Source organism: Equus caballus, chromosome 4, assembly GCF_041296265.1.
Source record: "Equus caballus isolate H_3958 breed thoroughbred chromosome 4, TB-T2T, whole genome shotgun sequence".
NCBI classification, from domain to species: Eukaryota; Metazoa; Chordata; class Mammalia; order Perissodactyla; family Equidae; genus Equus; species Equus caballus.
The window spans coordinates 110,377,265-110,397,929 of NC_091687.1; the positions used below are offsets into that span (position 1 = coordinate 110,377,265).

A 20,665-nucleotide genomic window follows, 5' to 3' on the forward strand; every position below is an offset into this window, starting at 1 on the left:
GCACGCGGGCGGGGCGGGGCGCGCGTAGGCCACGCCCCCAGGCGCGCGGGCGGGGCGCCGGGCCGGCGGGTCACGTGACCCGGGCCCCGCCGCCCGCTTTATAAGCGGCTCCGCGCGCCTGGCGCTGCGGGCCCAACTCCAGGCGGTCTGGGCCGCGACCCTCTCCACGACCTCTTTCCCCGGCGAGCCCGCTGGCGGGCGCCCTTGGACAGGTGCGTGGGGCGCGGCCGAGGGGCCCAGGCCCGGGCGGAAGGGGCGGCCGCCCGGGTGCAGCCAGGATGTTGAGGGCGGGGATGTCGGGGGCGGGCGCCCCCCACCCCGCGGCCTCCCCACCCCTCCCGGCAGTGGGACGGACGGCAGTGGGGCGGACGGCCTTCCTTCAGGGGCTGCGGCACGCGCCCCGACCCTCGGGCCAAGGCGCGCTCTCCGACCCCAGCCCCAGGCGGCACCCCTGACCCCAAGTGAGCCCGGTCAGTGGTCCCCTCCGTCCGGGAGGAGCCCTGTAACTTGTCCTGGGGCGGCCTGCGCCCAGCTAGGCTCTGCCTCCCGCGAACGGGCGCAGTCTGGAAAACTTTTGGACTGGACGGGCCAGCACTTCAGGGTTTATGCAGAGGGGCACTTTTGCGGATGGGGACCTTAGAGGGCTCTGCAACACTCCGGTCACCCAACACCTGGCTGCCGCTGATCGCAGCTGTGTGTCCCTGTGGGTGCCCTTGCCACTCCATCCCCTTGGTACTGCTGTGTCGGCTGCCCTGTCCCGCCGACTCTCCGAGGGATTAGGGAGTTTTCCTGGCCCTGCTGGTGATGAATGTGAGCACACCCTCCATCCGACGGGGCCTTCCCGACCTGCCGTGTCCCTTGGAAATGAGCTTGATGGTGGTCCCCCCCTCCCCGACCCCTTTTTCCTTCTAGGAAAGCCTGCCGGACCCTGGTGACTGATGCCCAGATTGGACGACCACTTCTGGAGCTGTTCCTGTGCTAAGGGCCGGAGGCACAGAAGCCACCAGAGAACCGGTTCCGGAGGGGTGGCCGCCAAAGTGGGGAAAATGATCAACTCCTCGGTGCCCGGCCCCTCCCTGCTGGTGGCCCACAGTGCCCCGGACACTGACCCCTCTCGGGGGCCGCAGAGCACTGGTGTGGGCGGCCGTGGGGCCAGCAGCTGCCACACTAACAGCTGGCATCACCACTTGGTGCAGAGGAGCCTGGTGCTTTTCTCAGTCGGGGTGGTCCTCGCCCTGGTGCTCAACCTGCTGCAGGTCCAGAGGAATGTCACCCTGTTCCCTGAGGAAGTTATTGCCACCATCTTCTCCTCAGCCTGGTGGGTTCCTCCCTGTTGTGGGACAGCAGCTGGTGAGTAGGAATAAAAGATGGTTGTTTAGTTAAAAATGTTTTTCAGCCTATGAGAAACATTTATTTAAATGAAAATGGAACCATCCACAGATGACAAGTGTGCATCTCCCCTGTTTGTGTTTCCGGGAGAACGGGGTGGAGAGGATATCGAACCCCAAACGCTCGTCTCTGGGGGTTGGAGGAAGCCGGTGATAGAGATGAGGTGGGGAGATAATTGGCTGTTTCACGCTTGTGCCAGGCTGACCAGGTCCTTCCCTCTTACTGACCTGGCACTGAGGATGTTGTTGGGGGAGCCCCGCAGCTGTCATCCCGAGCAGCTGCCCCCGATTGGCCGCCTGCAGAACTGGTGAGCGGCGGGACTTGGCTGCCATTGGTTGCCGGCTCAAACATGATACACTGCTGGGTGACTGAAAACAACCCATCACGTGGGCACAGTGGGCAGAGGCGTTGCCAGGGAGCAGCCTCTCCCACTTCCTTTCGCAGGATGGCCAAGTGAACGTGGCCAAAGCCAGGCCTCTCCACCAGCACTGCTGGGAAACTGACCCTGCGTCCAGGGTTAGGTGTGAGTTCTCATAACTAGTCCCAGAGATGCTGTGAAACAACACACGGTCAGTCGAAGGCACAGGCAACTGCCTTCATTTAGTAGAATTTCTTGGTTATTTAGCTGGTTTTATTAAGGTCCTGAATTGGTCTTGGCCCAGAAGATCTCTCAGTACTGCTCTAGTCACACAGCATTCATGGGTTAACAAATGTGTCAGCTGCTTCTGCAGCCCCGGCTCCATCAGCTGTTGAAGTGCAGAGTGAGTAGAAAGCCTTGTCGCAAGCACTGCTCGGTCTGGAGGGCAGGACAACCGTGTGTGGCGTGGTGGGGGGGTGGGGTGCAGGGGGTGACGACAGTAGCACAGGAGGGTGCCCTGCTGTATGCTTGGTGGCTGACGTTCATGGACTTTGATGCCCACGTTCTGTTTCATAGGCTTTGCTCCTTTTACTTCTTACAGCACTGCTCTGCTGTAGCTCCATTTTACAGATGCGGAAACTGAATCACAGAGAGATTAGCTGTGTCCGAGGGGATCCAGCCAGCGAGCGGCAGGACCACTGTTCATAACTCGGCATACTGCCTCCTTGGAGTCTGGGTGTGTCCCCTGCTCTGTGGAAGCACGTCACCCTTTCAGCAGACTCACTTAAGACGACAGGAAGGCACAGGCCGGGATGGAGAGCCCTGGTCCTGGCTCGGACAGCCCTCAGAGGAGTGCTCTAGTTATGAAGCAGGAGGCACAGTGTTTCCGTCTTTGTCCTTAGAAAGATGGGACCTTGCTTTGTTTTTCTAAACGCTTTAAGTACATGGCTATACTATTAGATGCAAAATTCTATTTTTCCTACACATTTGGTGCAGTAGTTTCTTTTTTTGAATCAAAAACTTGATCTTAGAAATGAAAGTTTAGGGTTTATTTGTAATTTGAAGCTTCAAGGAATTCTCGGAGTATCTGAAACACAATTTTTCTTACCCTGCTTTTCTTTTGGTAAGGAAGATTGGCCCTGAGCTAACATCTGTGCCGGTCTTCCTCTGCCTTGTATGTGGGACGCCACCACGGCGTGGCTTCATGAGTGATGTGTAGGTCCGCACCCAGGATCCAAACCCATGAACACAGGGCTGCCGAAGCAGAGTGCAGCCGCTTAACCACCGGGCAGGCCCTTACTGGTCTTTTTGACCATCAGCCAAGAGCATAAGGGAAAAATTCCGTAGTACCTATTCATCTATTTAGCTTTTAACCTCAAAAGGTAAAATTAAGTTATAGTGAAGTAAGTTAAAGAGCTGTTTGGGTTCTGTTTTAGAATGAGAACTTGATAAAATGCAATATGAAATTGAAACTGAAAATCTTCCATTTGAATGTTTGGCTGAAACTGTGTTTCTTGTTTCTCTGTTCAAGAATCTAAAGTGGTTACCTCTTTCATAGGACACCCAGGTGGACAGCCGTATGGCTGTCAGGTCTCAGTACCTGGTGACTTTACGTGGTGGAAACCTTGGGTCCCAGCGTTGGTCCTGTGGGCCTGGTCCCCACCAGTCACCACATGCCCTGTTCTTTCTTTTCTGTCTTCATCTTTCCTGGAAAGCCACACCTACTCCCGTGACTGAAAACTTTCCAACGTCCCAGACCACAGGGAGCCGCTCCTCCCCAATCTGTGTTATATAATCCTCATCATTTCACACACGAGGAAACAAACATGAGGAGTCGGGTCCCAGCAGGGCCAGCTGGGAACGAGGCCCTGTGTTCTGTGCCTGGTCCCCGGGTCTTCCCACCGTTCAGGGCCTGGCTCCTAGGGACAGGTAAAGAAGAGCAGAACCAGCGTGGTGGTCTGGTCGCAGCACCAACCCATGGGGCTGGTGCGGAACGTGTGCTCGGTCTACAGACTAAATGCTGTTCTTCTGGGCGTGTGGCCTTTATGACCCAGACGTCAGGGTGAGGTCAACACAGATGTGCCCAGCATCCCTGCCGGTCCACGGAAGGAATGTCAGCGCCTTGTGGCCTCGGGTCTTCTCAGAAGCTGTCTCCTGGTTGTGAGGTGGAGATGACACTGGTGGAATGGAAGGCTGATTCCACAGGCCTTTGTGTCCTGCACTTGCGGCCTGCACGGACAGTTAAGCCCTCACTCCATCCACTTCTGTGTTTAACTAAACTGAGGAACAATTTTAATCTTATCAAAACAGTGATTTTTTTTGTTTATACTCAAGGAAAACAAAAATACGTAATTAGTCTCGATTTAGATATTATGTTATAGCAGATAAATTTTCTAGGAAAAGGACTGGTTTGAGTAATATGTTAATAATTGCCACATAGAAATCCTGTGATTTTAAGCTGGTACGTTCGAACACTGTCATCTTTTCTTTCTTTGACAGCTGTTGTCGGCTTACTCTACCCCTGCATCGACAGTCACCTCGGAGAGCCCCACAAGTTTAAGAGGGAGTGGGCCAGTGTCATGCGCTGTGTAGCAGTCTTTGTGGGTATCAACCACGCCAGTGCTGTATCCTTCAGTGGATGTGCTGTGTGCAGAGCATTTTCTTGGGTTATGTGTTGAAGCATTTCATTACTTTTAATGAGTAAATGTTATCTCATAGTTTACTGGAACAATCTTCTTCCAAGTATTTTATTTTAAAGCGTATTGCTTAGTTTACACTTAGTGGGAGTTTTTGAAATGGTTCCTAGAGTCCTTCCAGTTCATTTCAGGAAACGGAGTAATGCCAGAAGCACAGTGCACACATTTAGTCTCTTCCTTGTCAGACGGCGTCTTTCGGTTCCTGAGAGTTCACTTTGTAATTCCTTTTGACCTTTCTACCGTACGTCCTTCCCTTGTGAAGACCTGGTTCTGCGGCCCAGAAGTGGCGAGAGAGTCGCTCTTCCTGGAGCTGCTTCTCCCAGAGGGCCAGTCAAAGTGTGTGTCCTCTGGAATAAGGTTCTTAATATCAGCTCCCTGAACTTCTGGTGTCCACGGGTGGCATGCCTCACACAGGAGCTAGTGTGTTTCTGTGCAGAAGTGCAGTTTTCAGGAGGATGGTTCATAGTTTACAAGATCTCCAAAGATTGAGTTTCTTTAGCACAACTAAATCATATTTTAAAATCTTAAAGATATTTTTAGAGGTACTGACTCTTAAGTCTGCTCTACCCCTATTTTAATGGTAAGAATGTCAGAAAAGGGTATTATGAGATACTTCAGCTCTGACAGGTTCGTTTTGTCACCGGTTGATAAGCGGTGTTGTGGTGAAGCCCACTGTGCCTCCACAGACTGGCATGTGTGGCGCCCAGCGCCGTTCTGCAGAGGTGTCTTCATGCGGACACTGAGAGAAGAGGACGCTTGCTCAGTTCAAGGTACTGATGAAAACAAGAAATAAGAGCAGGGCCGTGGGTGACTTAATACCAAAATAGGTTGTTTTTTGGCCAAAGTACCAGCAGAACTGTATGGATGGCGTCTAGAAAGTTTACTCGTAAAGTCGTTTTTGAGCCGGTGAGCCAGAGGTTTCAGGTCATCGTGATCACAGAGACCTTGTATCCACTGCTTTCTGCAGCGCCCTGGGCAGATTTGATGGATGGAGAATCCGGTGTGATTCCTGGGCTTTTTTTAACGCATGTGTAATTCCTGGGCTTTTTTTGTTGTTGTTTTTGATCATATTAAAAATCATTAAACTTTTCCTTAACTTGTCCATCACCAGAAATTGGATTTTGCCAATAACGTTCAGCTCTCCTTGACGTTAGCAGCCCTGTCTTTGGGCCTCTGGTGGACATTTGACCGTTCCCGAAGTGGCCTCGGGCTTGGGATCACCATCGCCTTCCTGGCCACTCTGATCACTCAGCTACTGGTCTACAATGGCGTCTATCAGTAAGTGTGTGCTCTCAAGTATCGGCTCCATCCGGAAGCTGTCGCTTAACTTGCATTAGAAAAATACCCGCTAAGCTGAGATGTCATGTTTATTTGGCCTGTATACATACATGACATAGTTTTAGGCGTGAAATTCTCAAAAATGCTGCTTGTTGTTGATTCATATGTGAAAAATGCACCACTCATGGTGTAATGTAGAGGAAAGCCAAGCCGTAGCAGCAGGAAAGCATGGCTCCCCCGATGTCAGCCCCCTGCAGCGCGCCCGGCCAGCACGCACCGTCTGTCCCACTGCAGTCTCACCCCGGGGGACCTGGACTCAGGGAAGGTGACCGCTCAGCCGTGATTTTTCTTTGTCCTCTCTCGCCAGGTACACATCCCCAGATTTCCTCTACATTCGCTCCTGGCTTCCATGCATATTTTTCTCAGGAGGTGTGACAGTAGGGAACATAGGACGACAGCTGGCTATGGTACGTAAGGTTATCTTCGCTCTAACACTGTAGTTAGCAGCTTGACAGAATCGCTTTACGTAGTATGCTGTAATTTGTGTTGATATTTGTCTAGTTGAGACTCAAGAGCAACAATTATTGAGAAAAGTGTATATTAAAAAAAGTAGGTAACAATACCTAGGAAATTGTTTGCTAGGTTATAGGGATTCCGAGGTTTGTAGACCTCCATCCGAGCTGGGCAGGAAGGAGCTGGAGCTCCGTGCAGCTCCTCGGGCCACAGACGGCTCAGAGGCTTCTCTGGACTCAGGCCTGCCGAGGTCATGGCAGAGAAAGGGTTACTGAAACAGCTGAAATGAGTGGTTCATGCTGAGTTTCTGTCCGCCTTTCATGGGGGTGCAGATGATGCTAGGAGAGGGCATCAGAGGTGGATGGAGCCTGCGGCTGCGGAGACCCTACCCCAGGTCGAGGCCTGGCTGAGAGGGGCAGGTGGACCGGGCGCAGGGCAGGGCACGGCACTTGGCATCGCTGGGTGCGCCTCCGTCCCTGGGTGATGGACTCCCACCAGACTGCCCTGTCCTCTCTGGAAAAGAAAGAAGTGTGCCCTCCGATGGCACGGAGCCGGTTCCTGCGAGCCAGAACAGCAGCTGAAGTCGAGGATAATTGGAGCAGTTCTTTTGGGTAGTTAAATTTGAGCACTTAACCAAAAGAAAATTAAATGGGGACATTTAAATGTTGTTTCAAGTGGGCTTTGACCGCAGGGCTTAAATAAAATGAACTACAGAAAGGAAACTGGAGTCTTATAAGGGCCATTGCCCTCAGATAAAGTCTGGGGCTTTCTCAGAAAACTTATCTTGGTCCCTCATGTGCTATTTTTAGAACAGGACATTTATTTGTGCCAGCTCATCCTTACTTGTGAGAGCTAGATTTGAAGGCTGCTTGGCCATTTCACAAAAATAGAAGGAGTTTCAAAAAGATGGACTTTAGAATGTTTTCCAGTGGTTCCTGAGGCTAAGGCGTCCTTCTCTTCACCCCTTTGTAATTCTCTGTGGATGTGGATCTGCTGCTGAAACAAACAGTCTCCACTGGAAAAGCTTTGCTTCTCGGGTCCCCTCTTGAGCGTCCGAGGGCTCGTCTCGTCAGACAGCCTCAGCGACGCACTGGGCTTCTCCCTCCTGTCTGCCTCCCCTCCGCCCACCTTCTCAGTTGTCCAGGTAGAACCAGGCAACCCACGATTGTTCGACTGCTTTGAGAGTTTTATTTCAGTGCTCTTTAGGAGAGAATTGTTAGTAAGGCTTTTGGGATAAAAGTGTCCTCAACCAGGGTGACTGTTCATAAACTTGGAGTGTGAACCACATTGAGCGAGTTACTTACTTTTGGGGATGATGGGCTGATGCTGTTATACTTTTATGATGAAGGTTTTTTTAACCAGATTTAGGAAATAAGCATTTTTTTTTTAGTAGAAGTAGAAACTTGACAGCATGCACAAGTTCTAAACTTCTAGAAATAGTTGGAGGAAACTTTTTAAACGAGTTGCACAAATCACACCTCTGCAGTAGTTTTACTGTGTAATCCTTGCTGTGCTCCCGCCATCTGTATGGAAAAATCTTTAAAGACAACTTAGAAGAGAATAGTTGGCATAATTCTCCCTTACTTAAGCTTTCTTTTCTTCCTTTTTACTCTCTGCAATTGGGGGAAACTTACATCGGGGCCTTCTTCTTGTCCCTTGGAGCTGGCGGAGAGTGCTTATGGCCTTCCCTCTGAGGCCGTCCAAATGGAACAAACTTCGCCCCCTGGGCCCAACCCCACCTCCTACACTCTCTACCCGTGGCGATCTGATCCTTAACCCCTGGGTCCCAGCTCAAGGAGAAGTAGCAGACTTCTCAGAGCTGTGAAGCTTGGCTCACTTGAAGGAGGCAGGCCCTCCGCAGCCCCAGGAATGGTCACAGCTGGTTCTACCAATTCCGCCTCCGCCCATCCCCGGCATCTGTCCACGGAATGAACTGGTGATCGAGAGTGGCCCCTGCAGGCTGCTCTACGGGCGGAAGAAAGTGTGCCCTGTTCCCAGGACTTCCCAGCCCAGTGGAGAGCACAGTGACACGTGTGAATACATGTGAAGCTGTCGTCAGTTCTGTCCGTACCTGTATTTCTGCCGCAGAAAGTCAGGCGAGCGACTGCGCGGAGCGGAGCTCTGTTATAGTCACTTGAGTGAGTTTGCAAAGGCCTGGGAGTGAGGAACGGAGTTGGAGGTAGAGCTTTGAAGGGGAGGTCAGTCTGACTGGCAAAGAGAAGTGGGCGTGTAGAGCTCACGCCTCTCTAGTAAGAACTGACACGTGTGCTGGGGGACGGAGGAGAGTGGGCTGTGGAGGGGAATCAGAAGTGGCTGTTTCTGGGAAGTAGAACTGCAGGGGGCTTTTAGGGGGTTTCCCTATTCTGCATGTAACAAAAATTTCTTATAATAAGAAATCACTTTTATCATCAAAACCACACCAGCTGTATGTGGGAACTCGATAGTGGTCCCCGGGTAGCAGATGGATGTGTGCGCCATCAGGAGGAAGACTCGCCACACGGGTGTTCCGCGATGTTCTCGAGGCTGCTGCCGGGCTCCCGTCCTTCCCCTCTGCTCTCGCCACTGCAGGAAGCCCAGCACTGCTTTTGACCCCACGGTTCTTTGAACACCGCTGTCGGCTCCCTGAGAGAACCGTGGCGTGAGGTTGTGGATGACAAGGAAGGCGGGATCGGTCCTGCCCAGAGCTCCAGACCCTTGTCCCCCGTCCCCCCTGCCTCGAGTCTGTCCAGCTGGTCTCTTTGCTTTTGCTCCTCTTGGCTTCCAGCCCTCAAAGCATCTGTAAATGACTCTCCTGAAAGCAATAGAGTCTTGTAAAAAGTGGGAAAGGCCCCCATTCTGCAGTCCGCCTTCCAGTGCAGGTGGCTTCAGAATCTTGCACCTGCTCCTCCCCCAGCGGTCCTCCCTGCACGTGGGCCTGGAGTCGGGGCACTGCCCTCCGGGCCATTTCCAAAGGTGACAGACAGCCTTTCTAAACATGGGCTGCTGCAGCAGAAAGACAAGTGCCTGGAGCAAAGTTGTGTTTTTCATGAGGCTGGAATTGGCAAGCGTAGGAAATCATACTTGCTTCAGACTCGGTCAGGGCTGAAGAATGAACAATACATTTATAATAAGGACTGTTTTACAGAACTGCCTCCCTATAACATGACTGTCCTTGCCTAACTAGTTTTTCAGGGGACCTGTCGTTTTGGGGGTTCCCCCACCACGGCAAGAGCAGGAGACGGTCATAGCGGGTTGGAGCGAGAACACTGCTGTGAAGGAGCGGCAGGCACGGCCCACAGGCCCCACCCCCCTGCTGGGCCCGGCCCTGACCCTGCCACCTGCCTGGATTCTGCAGAGAAGGCCCCAGGGCTGCGGGAGCTCTGCCGCGGGAGCCAGGGAGGCTTCAGAGCGGGGGAGCCCTGGGCTCCGTGCGTCCTGACAGGTCGGGGAGTATGCCCTCGTTCAGGCTTCTGTGTGGTGTCCCAGATCGTGGAGAGTGTTGATTGTCCCAGCAGGTTTTGGTGGAATCTTACAGTTTAGGCTGTGGCGTGGAATCTTGCCAGAATCTTCCTATCAAAGAGAAAGTTAGACATTTTCAAAGAGCGAGTTAGAGTACTTGAGCCTGTATCCTTAATTATTTTCTTTCTTCAAAGAAATGAAAAAAATTAACAACAGTTGTCTCATTTGTAAAAACCAGCTGACTCTGCTCAGAATCTGAAAACTTATTTCCATCCCGAAAACCCAGGAAGTTGCTCAGTGTCTTAGGAATGGATTGGTCGCTCCTCCTGTCCCGTGCTTAGGCTGTGCCCACTGAAGGTCATGCGCGCGGCTCGTCCCTCCTGCTGGAGCGCCCTTCCCCACGGGCCCTCACGCGTGCTGTTCAGGCGCAAGTGGCACTGGCTTCGTGTTCCAGGGGCCACATTGAAGAAGGAACTCGTGGTTTAAAATTGACACCTTCACCGAGTAGGGCTTTGTGACGGGATGTTACTGGAGTGAGGAAGATAGAAATCTGAAGGTGAAGAGATTCTGAGCTTGGGCGCTCAGTCAGCACTGGGGCTGCATCTGGCCGGTCCAGTGTATCCCAGGTTCGTGTTCCACACTGCTGCTGTTTTCCCAGTGCCCTTGAATCCTGCATTCCATCGGCCTCTAGAACACCTCTTCTATTCCTTCCCACAGTTCCCTCCCTTAAAAAGAATCATAATTACTTGCAAGGATTAGCCACGCCCAGACGCTGCATGGTGGCTTTGCTCACAGTCAGATGGTTTGAGTAGCTTTTACTATGTGGTCTTTGTTGTCAGTCTTGATGTTTAAAAGAAAATAATGAGTCTGCAGCCTCATTTTATAGAATTTGTATTTGTTGCTATTTGTAGCTTAGCCTTTTCTCAAGAAATGTAAGGTGTCACCTGCCACAGTGATGAGCATGGCTCTGCCCTCTGCAGCCCAGACCCCAATGCCTGGTCGCAACCCCCGGGCAGTGTAGAGTGGGATTTGCCCATCCTGTTTGTGATTGACCCAGCTCAGCCACTAATGAGCGTGCTGATGCAGTGTGAGCGGGTGTGAGGACTAACGCTCATTAGCACTGCTGTACACAAGGTATTGTGCTGACGTTTTCGTTGTTAGCTGATTTAGTCCTTGCAACAGCTGGAAGTGAGCACAGTTACTGGCCCATTGTAAAGATGGGGAGAGTGAAGCCTGGGGCGGGGAGTAACCTGCCCAGGTGGGTGCAGAGAGCGTTTGAACCGTGCTGTTCCTGCGTGCGCCGTCCTGCCTTGACACAGCTCGCATCTGTCCCTTGTCCTGCAGGCCCTCATAAGTTTGGGCGGCCGTCCTGGGTTTCCCGCAGGCGCCGACCTGCCCCGTGAACTGTGCTCCCCTTGGGCGGCTCTCGTGGACATCTGATGTTGCATCTGGCTCAGGCTGGTTGTCCGCTCAGGGCGGGGGTCCCTTAGGGTCTTGCACCCACACCACACCTCATTGTGTGCACCCACGCTCTGACCATGGCTCCATGTGCTCTGCCTTCTTCCCATTTCCAGCACGTTGGTGGCCCGCTGCACTCCCAGTGGCGAGAGTCTAGCCTTCTTCCCATTTCCAGCACGTTGGTGGCCCGCCGCGCTCCCAGTGGCGAGAGTCTAGCCTTCTCCCCATTTCCAGCACGTCAGTGGCCCGCCGCGCTCCCAGTGGCGAGAGTCTAGCCTTCTCCCCATTTCCAGCACGTCGGTGGCCCGCCGCGCTCCCAGTGGCGAGAGTCTAGCCTTCTCCCCATTTCCAGCACGTCGGTGGCCCGCCGCGCTCCCAGTGGCGAGAGTCTAGCCTTCTCCCCATTTCCAGCACGTCGGTGGCCCGCCGCGCTCCCAGTGGCGAGAGTCTAGCCTTCTTCCCATTTCCAGCACGTCGGGGGCCCGCCGCGCTCCCAGTGGCAAGAGTCTAGCCTTCTTCCCATTTCCAGCACGTTGGGGGCCCGCCGCGCTCCCAGTGGCGAGAGTCTAGCCTTCTTCCCATTTCCAGCACGTTGGGGGCCCGCCGCGCTCCCAGTGGCGAGAGTCTAGCCTTCTCCCCATTTCCAGCATGTCAGTGGCCCGCCGCGCTCCCAGTGGCGAGAGTCTAGGGCAGGTTTGCTTAGTGTCTTCCTCTAGCTTGAATTTGACAGGTGGCAGTGCTTTCCTGTCACCAGTTCTTGGAGGGCTGTGTGTCCCGGGGAGGAGTGAGCATGCCCACGCCTCACGGGCCCCGTGCACGCCTGGGCGCAGGAGAGCATCTGTGGTTTCGTAGGTGAGCTCCTCGGCTCGGCTGCATCGGGACGCACGGCTGCCTGAGGGGGTGCGTGGAAAGACCTGGCTTCAGGGAGGAGGTGTTTCCCGAGGGCCCTCTTCTGCCCTCGAGGAGCTTCACCACCTCGGGAGCCGGCTGCGCCCCCTGCCCGTTCTTCAGTGGAACATCTGTCCTGTCTCGAGGATCTGCCAGGCAGTGCCTGGAGAGCAGGAGCAGCTGTGGGTGTGCTGCAGGGTTTGCTGAGAGCCCCGTGAGGAAGCATCGAGAAAGGGTTTAAGGCAGAGTTCTTCCTCAGCGTTATGAAGCGTGCCCTATTTCGAACATAGGTCTCACCAAATTGCTGGTAGCAGAAGTTCTAATGGAGAAACCAGACGTTAACATAGGGTTATGGCAGAAAGCTCCCCTTCCTCAGGTAAACAGCCTGATTTTGTACCCAAGAGCGCCCGTCCCTGGATTGCAGCCAGTGAGAGCCTGTCGGAGCCCCTGTCATCCCACCAGCATCACTGTGCTCAATATGACCAAGCGTGTCCTTTCCATGGGCACAGACATGGCCGCCCTCTCCGCAGCGGCCCCCACCCCGGAGCAGGCTTCCTGCTGGGCTGCAGCGAGGGGGCCCGGGTCTTCCAGGTGCCTCGCCTGCCTCCCGGCCCAGGGTAGAGGAGCTCACGGTGGGGGGCAGCGCGTCTTCTGCCCCAGTGTGTTCCACGGGCCTTGTCTCCGTCACCTTACGCCGTCAAAGGAAGCGTTCCTCTTTCACCTTTTAGGGTCCTCTGAATTGCTGATGAAAATATGTACACCTCTAGTGCTGATTTCCTCTCGCTCTTTTCTTCTCTGCACATAGGGAGTTCCTGAAAAGCCACATAGTGACTGAGTCTTCAAACCCACCGATTCTGAAGAATGACAAGATTGGGAAGAAACTCTGTGATATTGGATTGTGACAAAGATTGTTTTTTCCCCTCAATAATCTATTAGATTGGGCTGACTGTACAAGTGACACCTGGAAAAACAAATTCACCAGTTTTAGAATAGCAAAGGGAAAGAGTAACTGCTTATCTTGACCGTGACCCTGCTCGACTGCAGCCATGCCTGCGCCTGCCCTGGAGGCCTGGGTCCCGGGCGGGCAGCAGGCTGCAGTGTCCCGAGTATTCGATTTCATTCTTGTTATTAAAGCAAGTTGCCATATTTCACAGCCTTGAACTAAAGCCTAATTACCAGCTCTTGGTTTTGTGTCAGTGCCCACAGGGGGTAGGTCGATGGTGCTTAACAGAGATTAAGTGCGGTAAAATAGGAATAATATTTATCCAAAACATTTTTAAAAATAGGGTTGTGTCAAAAAAGAGAAAAGCGGCCGCGGTGCCAGCGAGCTTCGGGAGGCCGTGCTCGTGCGCCAAGGTGTGTCACGCTCACGCAGCCACACGCGTGTCCCACAGTGCACAGCTGTGCTTCTCGTTCCTCCCGGGGAATTTTGTGTAGACAATCTTACTGATGGAGAGGTGAAGGAGGCCGTGGTTGTGTGCTGTGATGTATTGGGATTTTCACCTCAGTATTTATGAAGTTTTATCTAGAATCTTCTAAGAGTGGATACCCGTCTGCCATGGGTTTCAGTCTTAGTGAGCCAGACTGTTTGTTGTTCCTTTAGTACTCCAGAAGAGAGATGCCTATTTTTTCCACAGCCCTATGGAATTTGCAATCTGTGATTGCCTTGTAAAAAGATGAGTGCGTATGTCACTACACTAAAGATTTGGTGTTTCTAAATACTCAAAGATAGTGGTGAGCACAATGTAGTCATTTAACGGCACAGACCGTACCAGACCCAATTTGCAAGTATTGGGTCTTAAACTTCAAGTGCAATGTATATGAAAACCAATCTGAGCCTTGTATTCTCTTAAATATTTATTTTTTTTTAACGTATGAGATGTAAAAGAGGGTTACCATTCATTTCAGTGCTGCATGGAGGAGGCAGAAGTCAGCAATAATTTCCTTCCGTTGTGAAGTTGCTTTGTCGGTATGTGTCCACTGAGCCCTGGTCCTTTGAAATACTCCAGTTTTGTGGGTTTAGTAAACTTGTAATTTTTACTTACAAATTTACCTTTTTGTATTTTGCAATTTAAATATTTTGGGTTTGTTTTAAATTCCGTGAAAGAGGCTTGATGAAAAGACTCCGTTGACTCTCAGTCGGCCGTCGGCAGGACGGGGCCTGGGACCGAGTGGCGTGTGGCTGTGGACGTGTGCTCAGCTGCGTCCATGTGACGATCCTCGTTGCGGTGGTTTTGTTTTGTTTTGAGGAAAATATCTTGGAGTAAATTTTAAGTTACTGTAGCTAATTTGTTTTAGAGGAGTTTTGTTCAAAAGAAAGTGGGATCATTCTGAATTTTGCAATGACCCCTTATACATTTTCTGAAAATGAAAACAAATGACTAGCTTTGTGAAAAGACTTTTCAATGAAGATGTCAACATTTTATGAAAAACCACAAGTCATTAGATGAAAGCAGTAATTGAATCTTTAAAATATACTTGATCATGCACAAACAATAAGTATTTTCTCTCTTAAACTGGAAGTAAATCTGTATCTGTTAGAAATAATGTAGCCAAAAAATGTGAATCTGAAGAATTTTTTTGCCAATACTTTATAGCAAGTACATGAACCAAAGTGATTCGAGTTTGTAAAAATGTAAAATAGTATGAACAAATTTGCACTACGCCAGATTTGAACAGGTAGTGAGATTCACATTCACATCAAGTTTTCAACATTGTGTTCTTTTTGCATTCATTTTTTTACTTTTATTAAAGGTTCAAAACCAACCATTGTGTTCATGGGTTTTTATTCTTAAAAATGGGCAGTTCTTTATGTAGGATGTTAGAATTTGGAATGGAAAAATATTTTATAGCTCTTCAAATCTTATTGCATTTCAAAACAACCTCTTGAGAAAATATCACTTGAGTATGTTTTTTCCTTATGGTGGGAAGTGAAGTGTAGTAGAAGCCAGGATTGACCTCTCGCCTTTCCCTCCCCGCTGACTCGGGGAGGCGGCATGTCACGGGTCCTCCCAGGAGCGCTGTCCTCTGTCCTGCAGTGAGAGGTCCCCTTCCCCTGGGTCTAAGGTAAGTGTCTAGGGGCCTCGGCTCCCAGCAAATAGAACCCAGGAAGAGGGTGGAGCATCCTGACCAAGTCCCAGCCAGCCTGCAGGAGGAGCCCTGAGTAACAGCCCCCATGTGGGTGGGGCCCTGAGTGACAGCTAGACTGTGGGTGGGACCCCTAGTAACAGCCCCCCTGCGGAGGGGCCCTGGGTGACAGCCAGCCTGTGGATGGGCCAGTGAGTAACAGCTGGCCTGCAGGAGGGGCCCTGAGTCACAGCCCCCCATGTGGGCAGGGCCACAAGTAACCCTCCTGGCAGAAGAACGGGTCTGGCTGAGGTGCCCTTCCCTGGGGCCTGCTGGATAGAAGGTCGCCCAGGTGACTGGAACGGTGTCATCTCTGCTGTCTCTGATCGCTCCACAAACCTTTGCCCGACACCTGCTCTGCGAGCTGCCAGGGCTGGATGCTGGGTCAAGGTTGTGGGCGAGGGTCTGAAGCCGCCCCAGAGGCTTCGTGCCAGAGTCAGACAGGATCCCCAGTGAACAGTGCCAAGCTGGGATGTGTGTGTGAAGGGAACAACCAAGAAAGGGAGGCGGTACTTGAATCTTTAAAGAAGTACCTGCTGTGCGTAATTGGGCACCTTGCGTGGCCTTACTGCCAGACTGGGAGCGCCATCTCTCTGGATCTCATCCTTGCCACCCGACCCAGGGAACCAGGGTCGCCTCTGGAAACCCCTGCGAAGAACTGATCTGGAGGCGCCTTGCATCGCCCTCCAGCAGGCCTCCCCCTCTCCCGGGGGTGACACTGACTGCGGAGCTTCAGAAGGAGGAGGTTCTGGGAGGGAGGGCGGCCTGGGGGCGCAAGCAGCTCCCTGCCCCAGCGCCCTCCCCAAGGATGCAGGCGGAGCAGCCTGGCCGAGCCAGTTCCAGCGCTGGGCCACTGTTCCCTGGACTCGCTGCGCCCGCGTGTGGCTCCCCAGAAAGCAGCCCCAGAGCCCCTCAAAATGAAAAGGTGCCTAGACTTCCCCGACCCTTCGGCTGTGTTGAGCTTCTGTAAAACGTCATTTCCGTTGTGAAAGAGCATTTCAGTGACAGGAGAGACAGGCCTTACCCTCAACCCAATACGTCTTAGAACTCATTCCAAGCCGACTGGTTTCTACCACCTCTAGGATAAAACCCGTCGTGTGTGGGAACACTGGTGGAGCCGATGGTGCAAACCTTTCCCTCATCACAGAGACGAAGATCCTGCCTGAGATTAATCCAATTTATGTGGATCTAACAGTAATGCCCACCCGAACTAGTCTAAATCTGGGTTTTAGAATAAGCTTGAGGAGTGGAATGTTTCCTGGACTTTTTCTGGCCAGTGAGCAAGTCACTGAGCCATCCCATTTCATTAAAGGTAGGTGTGTGCTTCACAAGAGGTTTTCTAATTGATTCTTTTCACATATTTGGACAAGGGGCTCCAGATAGACAAGGGTGCCGTGTCAAGTTAGCCAATTTTCAGTCACCTGCGGTCTTGCCTAAGGAGTGTTTCTGGAAGCTTGGTCTAAAGCCTTGAATCAGATATGATCACCTTCTTTGGTGCCTGGTGCTCTCCCACCCTTGAATGATAGAGATTCCCTTTATCTTGGAGATAAAAAGAGACGAGGGAAGGGAACCAGCTTAGATCTAAACTTGCCTTTTCTACCAAATGTGTTAAAATAGACTTTTTGCTAAGATTGTTCACTTTCTGAAGGTTTCACATTATCTCTGTAATAATGTAACTATTTAGCAGATAAAGCCTTAGAGTATGGATATACTCTTTAAGAAGTATTAAGATTATAAAATATTAATAAAGAAATTCAGATTCAGCTTCACGTATCTTACACAATAAGAAGCTGACTAAGTGCCTCCTAATCTACCGCCGTGCTTGCTCGTGGGGAGGACGCGGGCTGACGAGCAATAAATTAGCCACGAGAGGGATTTCATAGATCCCAGAATGCAGCCAAAATATGTGAAGAAAGATGCATGAAATATATCCAGGTCCAAATTGCCAAAGTTGGTGCTCTGTGGATTTTCTGTATAAACCATGCTAAGACTCACACCTGAAGAGTTTCTGACCTGAGCATTTATACACACACCTGAGAATGCCTGGCACAGGTGGCTCTGCCGCCCGCCTGGCCCGTGCTGGAGGGAACCACTGTCCGAGGTCGTGCTCAGGCCTGGTGGGTGGGTCTGGATTTGTGGTTCTGAGGGCAAATGGTAGCATCACATGAAAAGCGCTATTCTGTTGTGTAGGAGAGGAAGACATTTCCTCTACCCAATCTGGGTCCTTCTGGCCTGGTTAAGAATTCAATTCACATGAGCTCAGCACTCTGGCTTCCACTGGACCCTGCAGGCAGAGATCCAGGAGAGGGAGACCGACGTGGTCCTCTTGTCAGGGGTCCAGGATCTCTCGGCTGCAGCAGTCCAGGAGCAAGCAGTGTCCAGCCAGTAAAATTTTATCCTGTTCTGGTCGCCAAACTAGGGGAGGAAGACATTTCCTCTACCCACTCTAGGTCCTTCTGGCTGGGCTACGAATTAAATTCACATGAGACAGAATAACAGGAGAAAATTAAGCAGAGACACTCAGGAAAACTGAGTAGCTCGCCAAAATAACAGAGGTTCTCATCTTGAATACCATCTTCAGCTGAAGACAGAGGAGGATGTTGGGGGTGGGGGAGCCAGTTATGGGAGATTACCAGAAAAGCACAGTAAACAAGAGTCAGGTTATTATGCAGATTTAAGTTCCTGCCTTCTGCATTGATAAGAGTTTCTAGAGATAAGGTCATCCCCTCTTCTTACCGGTACAGAGAGGGAGACACCTTTGCTGATGGAGATTTCCCTCACAAATGTAAATGTCTCTTACAAAGGGTATCTGCTTTTCAGAGTTTCTCTCATGTCTCAGTTTTTAAAAGTAACTAGCCCAAAATAATCCTCCTGCCAAAGAGGCATATCTTGGGGTGGCCTGTTCTGATCCCCCACAGTTGCTATTCCCATTTATGGGACCTGAATTTTTCTAAGGGCATCAACCCCCTTTTCACTGGTTCTTGTTTTGTTCCCGGAGATGCACATTGTCCAGTTCAGGGAAACGAGGAAGACGACGTTCAAACCCCACACAGCTCAGTGTGTGGAGGAGCTTTTCTTGATAGAATCTAGCTCTTATCTTTTATGTCTTCTCTCGGGAAAGTTTTCCGTTTAAAATTGCACAATTTATTCTTATCCTTCAGACTTCAGCCAAAGTGTCATTTTCTGACTTTCCCGATCTCATCGAATCTCCCCAAAGTTTCTAGGGCCTGTTCCCATGGCCATTTCAGCTGTGACTGCACACGTCCTTCAGTGGTGAGCCCGAGAGGGGAGGCATTGTCCCCGGGCTTGTCACCCCATCTGGGGCCTTGGGCTCTGGCTCACCCTCCACAAGCTTGTGGGAAGAATGTTGAAGCGGATTCCTCCACTGGGGCGCGCATCAGCCGTTCAGTAGACGTGCTGAGCACCTGTTCCCTGCTGGGCAGCGGGCACAGACTCAGGCACATGGACTGTCCACCATCACATCCACCTGGCCCTTGGGCCCTTCCCATGTGTGACCTCCAGTGTGCTGGGAACAAGAAGGTCAAGTTGGAGGCTCACTCAGAAGGGAGCCGAAGAAGGATGCAGGGAGGGCTCCTCCAAGTGGAGCCAATGGTCTTAGTGCAAGGTTGTCTTCCTGACCACGCCCCAAGTGAGACTCTGTCTTGGAGGGCCCTGTCGCTGCGGCACATTCTCTGCGTAGTGGGCTGTCCCGGCCCTTTGGGCTGCTCTTCCCAGGCGTGGGGTGGGTGGCACTGGGCCGTGAACCCTCACCTGCCTCGCGGCCCCGGCGCCAGCATCCACTCGCCAAGGCTGGTGGGGCTGTCGGGATCAGAGCCTGGGGTGGCACTGACCACTAACTCAGTGATGTCGTTGCAGCCCTCGGCCAGACCCTAACTGCCCCTCGCCCTTCTCAGGTGCACATTTACACCCATAGACCCTCGGTCTTCAAGGCCTGCCTACTTTGACATGTGCCACCCTTCAGACTGTCTCAATTGCCATCTGTCTTCAGACCCATCACTTTCTTTCACGCCCAGGGGCCTACTCACCCTGGCCAATCTGACCAGCTGGCAGCATCCTTTCTCCTAATTTTGCATCAATCACATTAGTTGCAAAGACCCATCGAGGTCAGGGCCAGTGCAAAAGGATAGCTCTGAGAGAGTCCAAGGTGAGGAGAGCAGCTTGACAGGACCCCTTGAGTCGGCCTGTGCTCCTGATGGATCGCTGCCCGACGCCTGGCTCCCGCCAGCCCCAGAGAGCGTGCGAACCTGCACTCAGAGCTATGTGTAATCAATAGCCCTCCGCCTGGCCGACCTATGGGGCCAGTTCTGGGGCTCGCCTTCTCCCGCTCTATCACACAGCGCCATTCACGTCTTCCTCAATCACCCAGCCAGCTGCGAAGCTGGCTGAGAAAGGTCAGCGTGCCAACAAATCATTGGAAAGATTGTTTCAAAGCTTCACAAATCCGAAGGCGAGAGACTCTGTACTTATTACCCCTTACAGGATTAGAAACAAGCTTCTAGTCCTTTTGGAAATCCAGGCACATGGGAGAGCCCTGTCTGAAGATTTTTCATAAATGAAATTGTTGCATTTCCTAAGATCCATGTACGACTACGGTAACGTGCCGCATAACGACGATTCAGTCAATGACGGACCACATGTACAACGGTGGTCCCGTAAGATTAGTAGCACATAGCCCAGGTACGTAGTAGGCTGTACCATGTAGGTTTGTGTCGGTGCACGTATCATGTTTGCACAACGATGAAATCACCTAACAAGGCATTTCTCAGAACGCACCCCCATCATTAAGCGATGCATGACTGCACTCACAATTGTACAATTGGTCATTTAACAAATTAGATAAAATGTTACTGAACACTCAAAGTGTGCCAGAAATTACCCTGTGTGTATGGGGAGCAAAATACATTTCTGCCCTGATGGTGGCTGTGAAAGTGCACCAGCTCACCAAGGAGATGTGGTGCACGCTTCCGGAGCCTAAGGCTCTTTGGGGACACTCTCTGTTTCATCGAAGTAACTCCAATCCCCGTAATAGACATTCAAAAGAAATTTAGGAAGGAAGGAAGACGGGGAGGTAGGTTGTCAAACGTTAAGGGGTCAGACATTGTGAACCCAATTTTTAACTTCAAATAGCCTATGGTTTAAACCTGGCCCTTGAACTTGAGCCTGGCCTGTGAGTGAAGAGCGCCAGACGATTATCTGAGAACTTGGCCCTCCACAAGGTGAGCAGGAAGAGAAGCAGAGAAAGGCTTCTGCTTTCCAAGTAGCCTCGCCTCCTGTTTCCGCTCCAGCGCTCCTTCCACAGGGAGCCGTTTCCCGGGGATCTCTCTGTTCCTTACCCTGTGCTACGGGCTAAATCGTGTCCCCGAAGGCAGATATGTGGAAGCTCTCGCCCCAACACCTCAGAATGGGACCTTTTTCTGGTGTTTGCAGATTTAACCGAGTTAAGATGAAGTCATTAGGGTGGGCCCTGATCCAAGGGGACTGGTGTCCTTGTCAAAGGGGA

At 51.8% G+C, this 20,665-nt stretch overlaps 1 protein-coding gene across 1 annotated transcript; it reads left to right on the forward strand.

The window, feature by feature from the left end:
* Nucleotides 1-15: 15 nt before the first annotated feature.
* INSIG1 (insulin induced gene 1) lies at nucleotides 16-14,784 on the forward strand. Its single transcript, XM_001504686.5, has 6 exons — nucleotides 16-212; nucleotides 913-1,350; nucleotides 4,247-4,371; nucleotides 5,555-5,721; nucleotides 6,089-6,188; nucleotides 12,824-14,784. The coding sequence occupies exons 2-6, from the start codon at nucleotides 939-941 to the stop codon at nucleotides 12,851-12,853; spliced, it is 834 nt and encodes a 277-aa protein (XP_001504736.1). The 5' UTR covers nucleotides 16-212; nucleotides 913-938; the 3' UTR covers nucleotides 12,854-14,784.
* The last annotated feature ends 5,881 nt before the right edge of the window (nucleotides 14,785-20,665 follow it).